At 37.9% G+C, this 20,525-nt stretch overlaps 1 protein-coding gene across 3 annotated transcripts in view; it reads right to left on the bottom strand.

Moving 5' to 3' along the window:
• TPK1 (thiamin pyrophosphokinase 1) overlaps positions 1-20,525 on the bottom strand; it is a 341,016-nt gene that overhangs the window by 181,306 nt on the left and 139,185 nt on the right. For all 3 annotated transcript variants that reach the window (XM_082661977.1, XM_082661975.1, XM_082661976.1), the window contains one exon: positions 8,638-8,710. In XM_082661977.1, the coding sequence (XP_082518103.1) occupies positions 8,638-8,710 (73 nt within the window). The remainder of the gene's footprint in view (positions 1-8,637; positions 8,711-20,525) is intronic.

Below are 20,525 nucleotides of genomic sequence, written 5' to 3'. Positions count from 1 at the left end.
CTAAGTAATATAACTACCTATACCTCCCACACACACTATTTGAGAATCGGTGTCTTTGTCTTTAAATTGGAATGAAAACACAAGCACTTCCTGCTTAACATCAGTAGTCCATTTAAGAAAAATCAGACATCCTATTCAAATGTCAACCAAAAGCCCGTTTCCCATTATTCTGACTGGGAAAAAATATATTCAAACCCAAATACTCAGTCTCCTAAAATGCAACTGAAACACATTTATAGAAGCAACAGACATTATGATGAGATGTAAAATGATGAGAAATTTTCTGCTATTAGATATAACATTTATGGCATCTTATATTTAACAAAAGGAGCACAGGTTAAAAAAGTTTAGACAGGGCTTCCCCGGTGGTGCAGTGGTTAAGAATCTGCCTGCCAATTCAGGAGACAAGTTCGAGCCCTGGTCCGGGAAGATCCCACATGCCATGGAGCAACAAAGCCCGCGTGCCACAGCTACTGAAGCCTACAAATCTAGAGCCCGTGCTCCACACCAAGAGAAGCTACCACAATGAGAAGCCCGTGCACCGCAATGAAGAGTAGCCCCTGCTCTCTGCAACTAGAGAAAACCCATGTGCAACAACAAAGACCCAACACAGCCAAAAATAAATAAAATAAATTTAAAAAAAAGTTTAGACAGACTACCCTTGCCCAGTGACTGAGTCTGCAGAAATGTGGATATGGTCATGCCACTGTTAGATGACAATAGGAAAATATCATCAAGAAACAATGATTTAATAAAAGATATTCTTTAATAATTCATGTTATTTCCGAAAAATAAAATCTTATCTTTCCCAATTCTGAAAAAGATACAATGAAAGAACAAGGAGACAACAGTGTGCCTGGATCTCTGTCTCCACTCCTGCAGTTTACAGTGCTGTAGAATTACCAGCTGGCCTAGAATAATCTTGTTATGTCTCTAATAGAAAATTAGTGGCCTAGCATCAACTCAACATTACTGCAAGTCTCACTCATCATTTACACTGGGGTTCACTGTATCTCTTCAACCAAGTCTTACCTTTGTAACTGCAGGGCTAACAGGGTCTTGGGCCCACACCATGTTCCAATACTCTTGACCACGGTATGGTTAGGATACCATACAGTGTTCTTCCAGGATCTGGAAGAATTAACTGAGAAGATAATATCAGAACTAAGATCTAGGGGCCTATTCCTGACTTATGACGAGGGTAGTTTTCACCAGCCTGTCGAGAACATGGCCTTGTGTTCATGGTAACAGTTTTCAGAATGCCAAAAGACTCACTTTTGTCATAGAACAAAGATGACGTTCTTATACTTACAGCCTACCCCTGCCCTTGCTATCTTTCTGCTACCAAATCACCTTGGTTCTTCAATGTCCTATCTTGGCTCAATTCCATGTCCTATAAATAGATTTTATATAATGTAATAATTTACCAGTTTGTTTGGTCATTCTTGGTCTGGCCCAACTATTGCAGTTCTACTCCTGCTACCCCAGAAATGCGGGTGAAAGGGAGTGACATGATGGAAATGTGAAGGGAGAGCGTTTGGTTCTCACACTGACCATTATCACATTGCTGGTGATACTGCATTCATTCCCAGGGATGCTAAATACCTTGTGCAAAAAACAACTGTCCTGTCCAACAGACCAAAGATGTAATCTGTTTAAGAGCAGTAGTAGTAACTGAGTCCCAGTTTTAATAAAAAATTTTTATGGAAAACATGAACATTGATATGAGAGCTGTCTCTAGCTAGTTCTACCATTTTCCTCAAGTCATTTAAGCTTTATGAGCTTCAGTTTCCACATCATAAAACTGGGCTTAATAACACTGTTTAATTTTTATAATATTTTAAATTATTTTACATTTTTATCAGTATATTTACAACGTATTGCTATCTTATATCCTACACAATTACAATTATGGAAAAACCTGTTTTTCGGTGACTTTCTAAGGCATTAATTAAATACTGCAACTAATTCCTTAACCTCCTAAACATAAGGAAGCAGGCTTTAAAACCCGCTTCCTATGTCCAGTAGAACCCCAAAGACTATATGCAACAGTAACAGAATATCAGAAGTTACATGAGATATTACAGTTTCTTCAAAGGTCTCAGGAAACTGAAACACATGTGGGCATGACTGACAGAATAACTAAAAAGACTGAAATAGGTGATTTTAACCTTGAATCAAAGAAGCACTGACTGACTCAGAAAGTGAAAAATATAAAGGAAAATAAAATATCAAGGAGAAAATCTGTAAAGACACGCCTCATTATGAGTTAATATTAGTGAACCAGGCAGAGACGAACTAAGACAAATGGGCAAAAGAGGAAACACAAAGATGTCACAGCTATCTGAAAAGGAGGCTTTACGGAATAAATTAGGAATGGCATACCACCAATAAAATGGACAACCTGGAAGAAATGGACAAATTCTTAGAAAAGCACAACCTTCCGAGACTGAACCAGGAAGAAACAGAAAATATAAACAGACCAATCACAAGCACTGAAACTGAGACTGGGATTAAAAATCTTCCAACAAACAAAAGCCCAGGATCAGATGGCTTCACAGGCTAATTCTATCAAACATTTAGAGAAGAGCTAACACCTATCCTTCTCAAAATCTTCCAAAATACAGCAGAGGGAGGAACACTCCCAAACTCATTCTACAAGGCCACCATCACCCTGATACCAAAACCAGACAAAGATGTCACAAAGAAAGAAAACTACAGGCCAATATCACTGGTGAACATAGATGCAAAAATCCTCAACAAAATACTAGCAAACAGAATCCAACAGCACATTAAAAGGATCATACACCATGATCAAGTGGGGTTTATCCCAGGAATGCAAGGATTCTTCAATATATGCAAATCAATCAATGTGATACACCACAGTAACAAACTGAAGGGAAAAAAACATATGATCATCTCAATAGATGCAGAAAAAGCTTTCAACAAAATTCAACACCCATTTATGATAAAAACCCTCCAGAAAGTAGGCATAGAGGGAACTTACCTCAATAAAATAAAGGCCATATATGACAAACCCACAGCCAACATCATTCTCAATGGTGAAAAACTGAAACCATTTCCACTAAGATCAGGAACAAGACAAGGTTGCCCACTCTCACCACTATTATTCAACATAGTTTTGGAAGTTTTAGCCACAGCAATGAGAGAAGAAAAAGACATAAAAGGAATCCAAACTGGAAAAGAAGAAGTAAAGCTGTCACTGTTTGCAGATGACATGATACTATACATAGAGAATCCTAAAGATGCTACCAGAAATCTGCTAGAGCTAATCAATGAATCTGGTAAAGTAGCAGGATACAAAATTAATGCACAGAAATCTCCGGCATTCCTATACACTAAGGATGAAAAATATGAAAGAGAAATTATGGAAACACTCCCATTTACCAATGCATCAAAAAGAATGAAATACCTAGGAATAAACCTACCTAAGGAGACAAAAGACCTGTATGCAGAAAACTATAAGACACTGATGAAAGAAATTAAAGATGATACAAGCAGATGGAGAGATATACCATGTTCTTGGATTGGAAGAATCAACATTGTGAAAATGACTATACTACCCAGGAGCAATCTACAGATTCAATGCAATCCTTATCAAACTACCAGTGGCATTTTCCACACAACTAGAACAAAAAATTTCACTATCTGTATGGAAACACAGAACACCCCGAATAGCCAAAGGAATCTTGAGAAAGAAAAACAGAGCTGGAGGAATCAGGCTCCCAGACTTCAGACTGTACTACAAAGCTACAGTAATCAAGACAGTATGGTACTGGCACAAAAACAGAAAGATAGATCAATGGAACAGGATAAAGCCCAGAGATAAACCCATGCACATATGGTCACCTTATTTTTGATAAAAGAGGCAGAATATACAATGAAGAAAAGCCAGCCTCTTCAATAAGTGGTGCTGGGAAAACTGGACAGCTACATGTAAAAGAATGAAATGAGAACACTCCCTAACACCATACACAAAAATAAACTCAACATGGATTAAAGACCTTAATGTAAGGCCAGACACTATACAACTCTTAGAGGAAAACACAGGCAGAACACTCTATGACATAAACCACAGCAAGATCCTTTTTGACCCACCTCCTAGAGAAAGGTTAAAAGGAGATTAATGCCCAAAAGGACAAAGGGTTAATCTCCAAAGTTTACAAGCAGCTCAGACAGCTCAATATCAAAAAAACAAATACTCCAATCCAAAAGTGGGCCAAAGACCTAAATAGACATTTCTCCAAAGAAGATACACAGATTGCCAACAAACATGTGAAAGGATGCTCAACATCACTAATCATTAGAGAAATGCAAATCAAAACTACAACGAGGTATCACCTCACACTGGTCAGAATGGCCATCATCAAAAAATCTACAAACAGTAAATGCTGGAGAGGGTGTGGAGAAAAGGGAACCCTCTTGCACTGTTGGTGGGAATGTAAAGTGATACAGCCACTATGGAGAACAGTATGGAGGTTCCTTAAAAAACTAAAAATAGAACTACCATACGACCCAGCATATACTGGGCATATACCCTGAGAAAACCATAATTCAAAAAGAGTCATGTACCACAATGTTCATTGCAGCTCTATTTACAGTAGCCAGGACATGGAAACAACCTAAGTGTCCATCGACAGATGAATGGATAAAGAAGATGTGGCACATATATAACAACAGAATATTACTCAGCCATAAAAAGAAACGAAATTGAGTTATTTGTAGTGAGGTGGATGGACCTAGAGTCTCTCATACAGAGTGGTCAGAAAGAGAAATACAAATATCGTATGCTAACACATATATATGGAATCAAAAAAAAAAAAAAGGTTCTGAAGGACCTAGGGGCAGGACAGGAATAAAGACGCAGACATAGAGAATGGACTTGAGGACACGGGGAGGGGGAAGGGTAAGCTGGGATGAAGTGAGAGAGTGGCATGGACGTATATACACTACCAAGTGTAAAACAGCTAGTGGGAAGCAGCCACATAGCACAGGGAGATCAGCTCAGCACTTTGTGACCACCTAGAGGGGTGGGATAGGGAGGGTGGGAGCAAGATGCAAGAGGGAGGAGATATGGGGATATATGTATATGTATAACTGATTCACTTTGTTATAAAGCAGAAATTAATATTCCATTGTAAAGCAATTATACTCCAATAAAGATGTTAAAAAATTAAAAATTAAAAAATGTATACTTCTTATAAGTTAAGAAGAATAAATAACATTGAAAATATTAAATATTTTAAAAATTAAGTCAATGTATGAAAGTCATAAAATAAACTATTTCTTGTTAAAAAGAAAGAATGGCATATACCACATGCATCAAGGAAGTGGATCACAATTAGTTGGACTATAACTACATATAATCAGTGTTTATTGTATCTATATGTTTAATATTAAAACAGGTTACATGGAGCTATCAGCATGGAAAAATACATTGATAGTTACAAGTCACACTGTCCTTCAACTGAAATTTCAAATTATGTCTTTGGCATGAATCCAATGGTACATCATTGCTCTCTAAAATATGCAGTTTTTGGGCTTCCCTGGTGGCGCAGTGGTTGAGAGTCCACCTGCCGATGCAGGGGACACGGGTTTGTGCCCCGGTCCGGGAGGATCCCACATGCCACGGAGCGGCTGGGCCCGTGAGCCATGGCCACTGAGCCTGTGCGTCCGGAGCCTGTGCTCCGCAACGGGAGAGGCCATGACAGTGAGAGGCCCACGTACCACAAAAAAAAAAAGGACCACTATTTCTGTCTTGGGCTGGCTCTCTCGCATACATGTTTTCTTTTCCCTCCCTCTTTCCCCGGAAAGCAGCCTGCCATGCTGTGAGCAGCCCAATGGCCATGAACTGATGTCTCCAACCAAGAGCCAGTAAGAAGTAACAGCCAGTAAAACCAACCAAGAACCACAGGAATAATCTTGGAAGAAATTTCTGTAGCCCCAGGGGTGCCTTGAGATGACGGAAAAACCAGGCTACATTATAACCTCATGGGAAACCTTGAGCCACTACCGCCCTATTAAGTGACTCCCGTATTTCTTACCCGGAGTCCCTGTGCAAGAGAAGAACTGTTTGCTGTTTTAAGCTGCTAAATTTTAGGGCAATTTGTTACACAGTAGTAACTAACAAATACAGATGGCAAGAACTAGGGTATATTCTGTTTAAAAGCTGACAAACTAACTACTTGATATTTCAGCATTTTCAGAAATTAAGCAGGCAAACCAAGTAAAAGTCGCGTATAGACCTGGATTTCTCCTATAATAAGAGTAAGAGGTACCTTGAGTAGTGTTGGAAGAAGCCAAATTCAAAAGGGTTAAACAGTGAGTGATGGAAAGAAAGTGAAATAAATTCAAATTTGTCCAGACCCCTCCCCATCTTGTCTCATCCCAGAAACACGTAAGTCAATGATGCAATGATGTATCTACCGGGGAAAAAAGTCGTATGAACTAATGTTGGCTACGAATCGACTTTATGATTTTAACAAAACTTTAGCATTTAAAATTTCTTCCTTATTTTACTTTCTTCAATAGAGCCTCAGTTTCAGCTTCATTGATGATCCAAACCAGGTCGGAAAAAAAGTGTATTTTCCACTTTCAGTGGAAATAACCTCCTTTCATTTGTAACAGAGCAGCTTAAAGATTGCTTAAGGTGGAGATAATGGCTTATATGAATTGTGTGTGATGCTGCATTAACTTGTTGTCATTACCATCGTTATTAAAACTGCAGCCAAACATTCGCCATGTGCTCTACAGAGCACATTAGCTTATACAAGACATCACTGACGCCCTCTAAGAACAGATCCAAAGAGCTCAAAAGCAGTGAGTTCTCATCGATACATGAAAAAAAAAAACCAACCTAGATTGTACTACATCAGCTTAGAAGCACGCAATGTAGGAATTAGAAGATTCGGTTAATCTTATTTTTCAAACAAAACCTTAACAAATAGAAGTTAGCTTTGGAGGTTCAAATCAAGAGTGAAGCAGGAAATATAAGGGAAATTCATCTAAAGGTATTAACTCAAAATTCTCCTTCACCCCCGAGCCACTCAGAAACAAAAAAAGCGGGCTTCCCATTCTTTCCTGCTATTTCCTCATCCTGTCAGATTGACACTTGCAGTCTTGGCAAGCTGGCAGCATTCAAGAGAGGGAGAGAACAGTCACATCTGGCCAGATCTTCAACTGGTTTCTGGGTCTGCTTGTCCCTGCCTCTCCTGCTGTTTCTTCTGCTCCCGAAAATATGATTAATGTCTATGAATTTGCAAAACTCTGCATTGTAAGCAAGGCTGAGGGCTTTCCATCCCAAGGAGGTTGAGGTATGGAGTTAATGAGAAGTGAGACTGTGGGGAATGAATAGAAACATGCCATTGTTAAGGTAATTGAGCATGAATATCAAACACTGACTTGGGAGCAGTCTTCATTTGCTGATGGAAAGGCTGATCAGCTGGTGGGTAGATGGGGTGTGCACAGATCTGCATTCACCGCTGGTCCCAGAATTTCCATCACAACAGCCTACACTTTATAACCTTGGTACCTTGTTTCCTCACCTAGATTCATGTTTCCCTTTTTTCTCTTTCTTTTCTTTTTCCTTTTCCCTTCTTTCCTTCTATCCTCCCCTGCCTCCCCCTCCCTCCTTCCTTCCTACAAAAGTTTTCCTCTTTCTTCTTTATGAATTAATCTCATCCATCCCAGAGCCTTATACAGAATTTAAAGTTTCTTTCAATAACTGCTGTTTCTTTACAAAATGCACGATTTACTAATGCCAGTTCACAATAACACAGATGATGGTGCTGTGGCTAGAAGAACTGCTGAGGCTATAATTATCATTTTAAAAACCCTGCATCGTCCTCTAAAGCCAGTGAAAACTTGAGTGATTAATTAGTATAAGACACTCCTCTGTGTCTTTTATCATTCGCAATTAGATCATTTGTATGTTCTTAAGTGGCAAGGATCTTTGGAAGATGTGCACAATAGTGACAAAATGAACACCTTAATAAGCTGCACATTATTATTAATTTCAAGTTGTAATGAATAGTGTTATTCAGAACAGAGTAGTTCTGTTCTGAATAACACTATTATTTTAGTAATAGTTTCAAGAAAACTAATATTAAAAAAAATAACTGGTTCTAAAATTCTAGGTACTCACAATTAGGGATTTTTATAAAAATTCATTTACAAAGATGTTTTTCATTTACAATAAAATGGACAACATTTAAATGTACATCAATTGGGAACTGGTTAAGTAAAATACAATACATTCATTAAATGAAATTTAAAATGTGTGAAAAATACATAATTAATGAGGATGTAGACAATACAGTATATTTTTAATGAGGCATAAAAACTATAAACTCATTTAAAATATACATGCTTAAAAGACTAAGCATTAATGTTTAACTGATGGTCATAGAAATTCTAAAATTGTGTTTCCACTTGTCATTTTCTAAATTTCCATTTGAATGTGTATGACAATTGCTAGAAAAAAACTTCTTAAGTAACAAAGTAACCAAACAATGAGTTTCTCAATCCCTACACATACACCAAGAAAACCAGGGAAAAAAACATAGGAAAAGCAATCACATGAGAAAGACCTTAAATATAGAAGTGTTAATGGTTTACCTTAATGGCGTAGTATTCTCTAACTTCAGGCCTAATAGAATCAAAGTCTCCACTGATGAATTCAGGCAGAAAGCTGAAAGAAAGAGTTCCAAGTAAGCCAACTATTTAAGGCTACTTAGTTGCTAACCTTTAAAACTATGATTATTAAGGACCAGAGAGAGAGAGCTAATGTACTCAAAAGGAAAAAGCAACAGAGCCTATTTTCGGAGTGAATGGGATGTTACATCTTATATGCTTAGTTTCCATACAGTATGATTGAGGGCAACTCCACATATCCAACTAATGTGTCAACTTAGTCTATCAGTCAATATTTATCTTGCTTAAAAAAACATATAAAGGGGCTTCCCTGGTGTCGCAGTGGTTAAGAATCCGCCTGCCAATGCAGGGGACGTGGGTTCGAGCCCTGGTCGGGGAAGATCCCACATGCCACGGGGCAACTAAGCCCACGCGCCACAACTACTGAGCCTGCGCTCTAGAGCCCGTGCTCCACAAGAGAAGCCACCGCAATGAGAAGTCCGCGCTCCGCAAAGAAGAGTGGCCCCGCTCGCCGCAGCTAGAGAGAGCCCGAGCTCAGCAACGAAGACCCAACGCAGCCAAAGATAAATAAATAAATAAATTTATTTAAAAAATATATATGTAAAGATTAAAGAAGATTATTGGTTTAAAAAAAGCTCTCAGTTCAAAACCCTAACACAAAGACTCATAGTCTCTGCATAGTCCCTTCTACAAATATATACGAACTTTGACAGTATTTTACCCTGATACCAGTTCAAAACTTCCAGCAGATTTGAACTGAACAAATGATGATGAGGATTAGGCATTCTTTGTAGAGCAGGAGTCAGTTCAAAACCATTTTCTAAATATCCTATTGACAGGGCTTCCCTGGTGGCGCAGTGGTTGAGAGTCAGCCTGCCGATGCAGGGGACACGGGTTCGTGCCGCGGTCTGAGAGGATCCAACATGCCGCGGAGCAGCTGGGTCCGTGAGCCATGGCCGCTGAGCCTGCGCGTGCGGAGCCTGTGCTCCGCAACGGGAGAGGCCACAACGGTGAGAGGCTCGCGTACCGCAAAAAAAAAAAAAAAAAAAAAAATCCTACTGACATATTTCTAGAAATAGGAATCTTCTAGATAGTTCTGCAATACCACAAAGGTCACGGTTACTAAAGAAAAAGAATTTCCCCAAATGGATGTTTCTAATTATATCACTGTTACCTTATTTCTCTTCCCTACCATTTATATTTTTTCAGAACTCATTTTGGAAAACCTACCTTACTATATCTACATAAGCCATCCTTTACTATTTTTTACGTAAAACACTGACATGACCTGGTAGAATTTCTTCCCACTTAAAACACCTAACTGTGGAGAAATAACACTTCCCTGGACTTCCAGTACTCTGGCCAAACGCTCTTGCTTTCTGAGCTTCCTAAGTACCTATGATATAAAGAAGAGAATAGTTGCTTTCATGTCTTCCAGAAATATTCTGCTCTTCATATACCATAAAAATTAGATCTAGCTTTTTACCTAATTGTCCTGATTCAGAATCATAATATAACTTCTATATGTCTTCTCAAGATGGCCAAATTGTTACATAAGGAACCAGGTTCCTAGTTAAAGGGAGACTGAATATTACTGCTGGGCATTATATGTCAAAAGAGATAAAGCCCCAGAACCTAGAGACATCTCTAGGTCATAAAAGCTAAGACACACGGAGCTGTGTGGCTCCTGGAGAGATTTTACTGATATAAATTGTTAAATCGGTTGGGGTTAAGATTCAGGCCCATAAAATTTCCACCAGAGACTCTTTCAAGAGGGGAGAAGCACAGCTGCCACCTCCCACTTAATAAGTTAAGGGAAAATATCATATTTCCTTGTCTTTCACATATGGAGTATGCAGCTATTAGCACAGGACCATTGACCTATCATTGCAGGAGCCAAGGGATAAAAACTAGAGCACAGGAATTGATGCAATATCAAAATATAACTGGAAGTGGTGCAAAAGGCAAGGAAGGCCTTCATATCCAAGAGGAGGTTGATAGAATTCCATGAAAGTTAAATATTTAATACTTGTTTCATCTAACTTTTATTAGAGGTAATAAGAACTCTGACTCAGAGCTTCTTGTGTACACATTCAGGATAAAATTAATAAGGAAGAGTATTTAAAAACCCATTAGTAACCTTGTTCTTTTGTACAATGTTTTTAAGTTCTTAACCCAACTGGAAATAGGACTTCTTAGGTCAACTCAGTTAACTAGTCTATGTTGGACCAACTCTTCTTTGATCTATACATCTTCTTAGGACTAAATGGTTATGAGAAAATTCTACCACAGAGTTCTGTACCATATAAACTGCACAGTTTTGTCTTTTCATTAAACAATGATAGTTACTTATTAAAAATTTCAATCAATTGATTTCAGAAACATTCAGTGAACATCAGCCATGTGCAAAAAACAACAGTTCTCTCAGAATAAGGCAAAACTGGGAAGTAAAATAGGTTTCTAAATCACCTTGCCTGGTTTCAACATCTTCCTACAAACTTTTCTCCTCAAAATGTCCCTACCATAGTATCTATGAATTTCAAAATTTCATTTTATACCTATTTTGGTAACTCCCTTATATCTTAATTAGGACTAAAGATAGACTATTAGTTCACATCTCTTTTTTTCTTCCTGTTGCAAAAATTAATTCATTTTCAAAGTTTCTTTCAAATGCCTCCACCTACCACCATTCAACCATACACAAGTTAAAACGCATATGGATCACAGAATATTCATGCTTCTTATGGTCTGAATGTTTATGTCCCCACAAAATTCATATTCATATGTTGAAACCCTAACACCTAAATTAGGAGGTGATCAGGTCAAGAGGGTGGAGCCCTCATGAATAGATGAGTGCCCTTATAAGAGAAACCCCAGAAAGCTCTCCCCCCTTCCATCACATGAGGACACAGCAAGAAGACAGCCATCTATCTGTCTAGGGAACAGACCTCACCATACAGTGAATCTGCTGGCACTCTGACCTAGAACTTCCCAGCCTCCAGAACTGGGAGAAGTAAGTGTTTGTTGTTTATAAACCATCCAGTCTATGGTATTCTGTTATAGCAACTTAAAGGGATTGAGACGTTGCTGGCAAGGATAAAAGGAATCATTCCTCCAATACCTCCATTATCCTTTTAAAGGAATTGAAATCTACGAAGTCAAGTGAGTTTTGTGTGTCAAGTGAGTTTGGCCAGTACTTCACCATGTAAAGCAGTCATTTTAACTTAGGACTCTGGTTCTGTGCAGTCCAAATCACGTGACTTCCTAATAAGACCTACTCTATGTTCCCCCACAAACTTTAGCGCCTCAAATATCAAGAAGCAATTTGGCAGTTTCCAAATACTACATTTTTTTGACAATAAATAAAATGAAAAATAAAAGCTGATAAATGTAGTCAGCTGAACATCTATCCCCTAGGATATATCATCTTAAAGAGCATTAGATATTTTTCTTACTCTGCAATTAATGAAGGAAAGCAATCACGTAAATTCACTTATATATTCATGTAAAATATTAACAGGAAAACAAAATTATATAAATAAAAGATAACCAACTTCAGTAAGTTTTTAATATAATTTTCTCCAGTATAACAAAGATGCTTTTAAAATGAATGAGGATGCTTATTTCTAAAAAGACTCATAGCAAAAACATACCTGGTATACACGCTGAGATAACTAAAATAATTATAACATTTCCTGATATAATGCATTAGTTTTTGAATCTTCCTGAAATGTGCTTTTGGACGTTGCAATTAAAAGCCACCTAACATTTTCTGAGGCACCTGTTGCCAAGGCGCCTGGGCATTCTGAAGAGGTACTTGTTGGGGATGACACTTCACAGATGTAGAGAAACTATATTATGATATAAAAGACAGTGTACACAGAAGATAATTTTCAAAACTATTTGGAGACTGACTGCACATAGCAACTGATGAAGAGTAAATGGATTTGTGTCACCAGTGATCACATTTCTGCCTACTGCTGATGTACATCACACCAGTGGACCTCTTCTTAGTATCCTCAGTCTACCAGCACCGACTCGTTAGTATTAAAAGGTGTTACAAACTCTACAAAAATGGCATAGACTCTTGATATTTATATTTTAAATATTACTGCACTTGCTACTCACTAATGACAACATAAGAGATCAAAAAGAGTTGAGATTAATTCATGAGCTAAAGATCCATCACATGTAATAACTGAGAGAAAGGCTGACACGTACAGAAGATATACTTAACCACGGTGTGTTACAATTACTGTCTTTCATAAGACATTTTCTGACCACAGAGCCTTCTCTGCTCCCAAAGAAGATACAACCACTGCCTTCCAACTTCCATAGCAGTGAATCTCTTACTTTCCATTTCATTTTAAGCAATTTTATAAATGTCTTTTAGCTTCTTCTAGACTAAGTGCTTGGAGCAGGAGATCTCTGATTGATCTTGGTATTCCCCAAAGCACCAAGTACACAGATGGTGACAATAATGTAATAAAGTGAAAAGGCAGAGAAGGAGAAGCAGGAGGGATGAGGGGATGAAAGGAAGAGAAGTGGGAGTAGGAGGGAAAAGGAGAAAAAGGAAGAGGGGCGGGGGAAGGAAGGGAGGACAAAAAGAGGAAGCAGAGTGAGGGGAGGGAAAGAGTGGAGAGGAGGAAGTAGAAAAAAATGGTAAAAAGAGAAGAAAAAGGCCAGGAGAGGGAAGGAAGGGGAAGAAGGAAGTGGAAAAGAACAAGGAAAGAAACCTTCAATATGAACTTCTTACTACGCCTGCTCCCTAATTCTTAGCTTGTCCAAATTATTTCACTTCTCTGAGCCTCATTTCGTCTTATGTAAAATGAGGATATAATGTGGAGTGGTTGTGAGGATTAAGAGTTAACATATGTAAAGGACTTAGAAAATGCCCCGCATGAAGCAAGAAGGACTGAAGCCATTCAGTTCAAACAAAAGTTATTACTAGAGAAGCTAAGTAACTTGTCCGAGGTTAGAAGGCTAATAAGAGCTAGACCAAATCTCACACCCAGGCAGCACCGTCTTTATTCTCTAAAAGCTCTCTACAGCCTCCCAGATACATGCATTTACGAAATGGAGTAAGAGTTTCTTGTGGAGAAAGTTCTCTACATAACTGCATTATTCCCCTCCTGATTTTATTCATCAGTGTTAATTTGGTCAACCCGTATATATTAGAGAAGTACCACTGAGGCAGAAGGAAAGAAGGATTTGTGCTAATTGCTAAATAAAGGATAGGATCTTGATTAAAGGAATATGTTAGGAGGAGAAATTTTGAGAACATTGTTGAGAAAGATTATGGCTCCAGATACAAGAAAAAAGTAATGGTATCCAGTGTGAAGAAACAGGAATTGTTCATTCAAAGGTCTGAGCTAATATTCTCTGCAAAACTGCATAACTTAATTAATAGGCAGGAAAAAATCAACGGTGATCTAAAATACAATAAGTAAAAATGGTACCACTTTTGACTGTGTTTATAGATACAATCAGATTATTTTACTAAGTCCCGAATACAATAAAGGTATCAAAGGTATTTAAATACAGACGGTCCCTGACTTACAATGGTTCGATTTTTTGACTTTAAGTGGTGTGAAAGCAATAAGCATTTAGTAGAAATCACACCTCAAATTTTGAATTTTAATGTCTTCCTAAGCTAGTGATATGACATACTCTCTTGGAGATGCTGGGCAGCCACAGGATCACAAGGGTAAACAACTGACACAATAATTCTCTTTTTCATTTTCAGTACAGTACTCAATAAATAAATTACATGAGACATTCAACACTTTATTATAAAATAGACTTTTTGTCAGATGATTTTGTCCAACTGTAGGCTAATGTTAAGTGTTCGCTGAGTTGAAGGATTACCTTGCCTGGCATAGGAACGTTTTCTTGCTACACTTCCATTAGAATATGCAACTTAACTTCTCACAAAATCTTGGCCCTTATTTGAAATCTGCCCTACTTGTATATCCAACCAGAGCTGCATGGTAATCAAGCAGCAGTGTGAGTACCAAGTTACTCCATACCATATGCTATCAATCCCTAGGTATGCTCTGCTTATGCTTCTAGGTTTATGATTTATTTTAATGAATAGAGAAGTGGTAAAGAGAGGCACAATTATGAAATCATATGAGGCTTCGTGAAAGCATATTTCATTCTAGGCAGGAAACAAACAAACAAATGAATAATTCAGCTCTGTAACCGAGCACTCTGACTCAAAATAAACAATGCAAATTTTATGGATCAGTAAAAAGTTAAAATATATAGACAGCTACTACTGCCCATGCTATGGGAATTACCTCTCAACTGTAACAACTTGGAAAATCAGACAAAATATGTTAAACAATGGTATTCAGACAGTGGAAAGCAGGCAGCTCAGGACAGCTGCTGTTAAAAAAAAGGGAAACAAATAAGATGAGCCCCTATTATTCCTCAGCTTTCTTTCTGAAGGCAATTTCTATCTCAGAGCACAATGAGGGAGAACTCAGAGACCTGCGGCCTCCCTAACGTGAGGAGACCAAGATTAATTTTAAGGAAAGGTGAAGAGCTTGAAAATGCAGGAAATGGAATCATACAGAGAAAGAGAGCTCTAGAAAGCCTCACTCCTGGTGAGGATGCTATGAAGACCGTTGAAATGATAATAAAGGATTTAGAATGTACATAAACTTAGTTGATAAAGCAGTGGCAGGGTTTGAGAGGATTGACTCTAATTTTGCAAGACGTTCTACTGTGGGTAAAATGCTATCGAACAGCACTGCATGCTACAGAGAAGTCATTCATGAAAGGAAGAGTCCACCGATGTGGCAAACTTCACGGCTGTCTTATTTTAAGAAATGGTCACAGCCATGCGAACGTTCAGCAACCACTACCCTCCTCGGTCAGCAGCCAGCACCACTGAGGCAAGACCCCCCCAACAGCAAAAAGATTATGAGTCACTGAAGGCTTAGATGATGGCTAGCATTTTTTAGCAAAAGAAATTTTTTTATTTAAGATATATACATTGTATTTTAAGACATAAGGCTATTGTGCACTTAACAGACTACAGTATAGTGTAAACGTAATTTTTATATGCACTGGGAAACTTAAGAAATCCATGTGACTTGCTTTATTACAACATTTGCTTTATTGCAGTGGTCTGGAACCAAACTCACAGTATCTCTGAGGTATGCCTGTATTTATAGAACACTCCAGCCAACAACAGCAGGTATGTACATTCTTTTTCAACTGCACGTGGAATATTCTTCAAAACAGACCATATTCTAGGCCAGGGGTCAACAAATTTTTTTCTTAAGGACCCAGACAGTCAGTATTTTAGCTTCTATGGACTATAATGTCTCTGTCTCAGTTACTTAACTCTGTCATGATAGCAAGAAAGCAGCTGTAGAAAGTAGGAAAACAACGGGCACTGCTGTGTTCCAATAAAACTTTACTTCTAGGCAGCTGACCTGCAAGCTACAGTTTGCCAACTCCTGCTATGGGCCGAAAATAAGACTCAATAGATGTAACGGGACTGACATCATACAAGGTATGTTCCATGACACACAATATTCTTTCTTTTCTCACTTGCTCCAAATCATCAACTCTAAATCAGTACTTCCTGGGATGAAGTTTGATCACTAAGAGAATAAGCTTGAGACTTTAAAATCTCCATTTATATACAGAATGAAATTGTTATTAATTAAAAATCAATCATGTGTCATTAAAGTAGCTTGTGGATTTCAATTTTTCTAAATATATTTTATCCTACTTATAATTCACACTAGCTTAATTGCCCCACTAAATTATATAATTATGTATTATATTTAACATTTATTTATATATACATAATGCAAATATAACCAATTTAATTTTATAATATTGTAGAGTTCAGGTGCACCTCAAATTTTGAAAAATACACATTTTAGAAAATAATTTTCTCATTGACAAATGTATCATTTCAACTGTGACTCAAGACCCAAAGTGTTACAGTGAACATTATCCTTTAAAGTAATAATTCAACAGCAATTTTATAAATCACATATTTAATCAAAAAGCTTAATACTCAGTATAACATTTGGTAAGACGTTACTACAATTGTACCAAGCATACATCAGATGCTACTTCAGAAATCATTTTACTGCCTCCCAATGCTGGCAGCTTAATGTTACACATGCAGGTGGTGAAAAGTGTTGTCGGTGGCTTTCATGACACATGGGAAAGGATTTTCTCTACACAGAAGGATAAACTGGGTCCTCCCTTGTGGCTTTGCTAGATTTTCAAAGCTCAGATAACACTACATAACCAACCAGTAGTTTTGGGAGTGAGACTATTTCCATTCCAGAGAACCAGTTTACATGTTTAATTAATGACCTGTCTAGTTGGCACCAAAGAAGGACGAGATATAAAGAAGAAAAAAAATAATGAATTCAACAGCAAAATCTAAGGTAAAAAGATTTCAGAAGAGAAGTAGTTTTAAAATTTAATATCAACTCTATGCCCGAAATGTACTGTTTCCTTTGCTCCACAAAGAGTTGAAGAAAGATGAAAACACTAAGAAATGAGAACGACAGAAGTAAAATTTATACAATATTTACACTAAAAATATGGAGACCAGAGTCTGCACATACTGAATCACATAATACACATCAAAGACAATAAACAAGTCATTAAAAAAATTTTATCTATTGCATATAACCTAGCAAGTTTCCTCTGAGGTGAATGATGTGTCAAGACCTAAAGAAGAGGTTTTGTGAAAAGATAGTTTTTCTACTAAATCATATTTATACAATGGGTTTCCAGAAAACAAAATTTATAATATAAACTACACTCAAGCACATAGCGTCTTGTCATTTTATTCACTTTCATCATTCCTGCAAGATGCTATTCTTAAAAGACTCATTATCAAGTTTTAGGATGGAAATGAGGTTTTTGGGTAAGAGAGAGACTGGGTCACGATTTATACAATGCTAACTGCTGCCCAACAACGCACATGGCGAGTACAATGATTTAGTGTGAAACTCTTCTAACAAGGCACCACATCTGAGGAACATCTATTCCTGAGACTGACTAGTCATTAAGGCATCTATAAAATGGTTCAATCCATCTTTTGAAACTTCTCTCTCAACATTCTCCATAAACAGGAAACAATTTTAATTTTGAAAGACTAAAATCAATATTTAAGTCTCAGAAATTTGATTTCGTCTTAATACCACTGGTTAAGACAAAATAATAAGAACTAGAGTTTTAGACAGTTGGAGTTTAAGATTACAGAATATTTCAGTGCCCAAGTTCAGCTGAAAGTTGTAAATGCAGAGAGCGCGCTGAGGAGAGGTCAGAGGTAAAATGATATACTCGTGAATCTTCCATTCATGGGATATGTAATTTATGAAAGATTTATTAAATATATACAATGTGTGCCACGCTGCAGATACCAAAATTACAGATCCAAACAGTTCAAAGTCTAAGCATGGATATTATAGAAGAGGATCACTGACACTCCGTCAAGCACAGAATGCAACAGAAGAACACAGACTTGCCAGACTAGGGGAAGGGAAGCCAAGGCTTGATAACAGGTGGTCCTGCATGAAAAGTTATAAAGGAGTGAGATCATGACAAGAGGATGAGAGAGAAACATAATGCCCACATTCAGGCAATGAAAAGAAAAAAAGTCGGAAGAGGTGAAAGAAAAGTTAGGAAACGAAGGAAAAGCATGTGTATATACTCCACGAGGTCACTTCCTCATTTCTTAGATGACAGGTGACTTGTCTTTCAGTCACCTGCATTCACATGCAGCTGGCGATGATACCATCTTTAAAACACGGGAGAATGACTTAATGCCTCTTTTAGCTTCAGAACAGGGCTTTGCACACTAAATGCAATAAAGGTTGCACAATTAAATATTTCCTCTGGCTCTTAGTATTAGGTCACTTTCCCCTCCTGCCCTTTTCTGTAATTACTTATTTTCCAAAAGTGGTGAGGAGAGGAAAGGAATGAGAGAGGTTATTTGAATAGAAAGTAAGCTATGGGATTATTTTCCTAGAAGGCAGTAGTGGTAGGGGTGCAGGGTAGTGCCAGAAAATGCTATGTATATTGAGGGGAATCATGCTAAGCTTGATATAATGCAGAGTGGAAGGCTTCATCTTGTCTTATTTACAAACATGAAAGAGCCCCAAAACATATATATGGGTTAATGCCAATTCTTCACCTTAATATAAAAGGCTAGCTCACTAAGAGTGACTTACTTTGTGTAATTTATTTGCTTTATGCTTCTCTCTGTGATTCAGTGGAGACATAATACACAGAATTCAATAAATACAGCTAGTGATAGATGCCACTAGGGTCACTAATAGGTTGTCTGCTCCTCCCACATTTTCCAAAGCCAAGCATAATAAGCTGCCTTGCTAACCATTCTGCTAGTATAGTGTTCTTAATTCTTATTCTTCCTTTTTCCCCACAGCTTCCCTCATAATAGGAATTAAACCTTATTTAAGAAAATGACAAAAGAATTTAAGGCATATGCTGACCTGCTAAAGTAAATACTGCGTTTCGTATCCTTGCAAATTTCTGTTTTTACCTTGCTGCTTCTATCCATTATACACGAATGTGTGAACCATTACCTCAAAAGACAGGGACTAGAGCTCAGGAAGTACTCTACAGCACTTAGTAATGATTTCTGTCTTATAGGAATCGGAAAGAATTGATAAGCTGATGATAATGGCTTAGGTATAGGTCACCTTGAAATCGTAGAATCATTAGAAGAGGAGTATTAACAAATGTAAAAAGCATATTATGGAAGACATTTAGAAGAAATATAAAAGACAAAGGGTGACCATCCGTGTTCAAATAAAGTTGACACCAACAGTTGATTCAAATAGAAATAAAATCAAATAGGAAAAATAAATAAAAGATACGATACAAAGAGAAGGAATTTGTGTTAATGTGTGTGTATATATAATTTATCATCATTATATAGGTATGTATGTGTATATATAGCTTTTACATTTTCAATCTTCAAAGCTTCCATACTGCTATACTGCTAAATCCAATGATCAATTCTCCCATGTTACTTTATCCATCAGAAGCACATAACAGAACTGACTGCTCTCTATTCCTTGATCCCCTTTCTTCATTTGATTTAAGAACTATGGTTCGGGCTTCCCTGGTGGCGCAGTGGTTGAGAGTCCGCCTGCCGGTGCAGGGGACACGGGTTCGTGCCCCAGTCCGGGAGGATCCCACGTGCCGCGGAGCGGCGGGGCCCGTGAGCCATGGCCGCTGAGCCTGCGCGTCCGGAGCCTGTGCTCCGCAACGGGAGGGGCCGCAACAGTGAGAGGCCCGCGTACCGCAAAAAAAAAAGAACTATGGTTTCCTGGTTTTCCCTGTAAACTGGTTACTCCTGCTCTGTCTACATGATAGTTCTTACACTTCACTTGGATTTAACACTGGAGTGCCCACAGCTCAGTCCCTGGACCTCTTTCCTCTTCTGTCTGCACTTACTACTAGGTTATCTTACCAAGTCGTTTGGCCTTAAATGTCCTCTGTATACTGATGGCTCTGAAGCTTATATGTTCCCTCAACTCCAGACTCAGGTACTGAACATTCTACTCAACATTAGATGTATAACAAACACCTCAAACTCCACACATGTTATCACTGAATCTCTGCTCCTTTCCCCACCAACGCTGTCCCCCTTACAGTCTTCCAAATCTCATTAAACGAAAAATCAATCTTCTCTAGTTGTTCAGGCCAAAATCCTTAGACTCATCCCTGATTCTTCTTTTTTCCTCTTCTTAAATGGTTTGTCAGCAAGTTCTATAGACTCTTCTTGCAGAAGGTATTCTGAATCTTGCTCTTTCTTACCATCTTCCAAGCTA

The sequence above is a fragment of the Grampus griseus genome (genome assembly GCF_964374135.1).
Source record: "Grampus griseus genome assembly, chromosome: 9".
In the NCBI taxonomy this organism is placed as follows: domain Eukaryota; kingdom Metazoa; phylum Chordata; class Mammalia; order Artiodactyla; family Delphinidae; genus Grampus; species Grampus griseus.
This window is presented reverse-complemented; position numbering and strand designations above follow the sequence as displayed.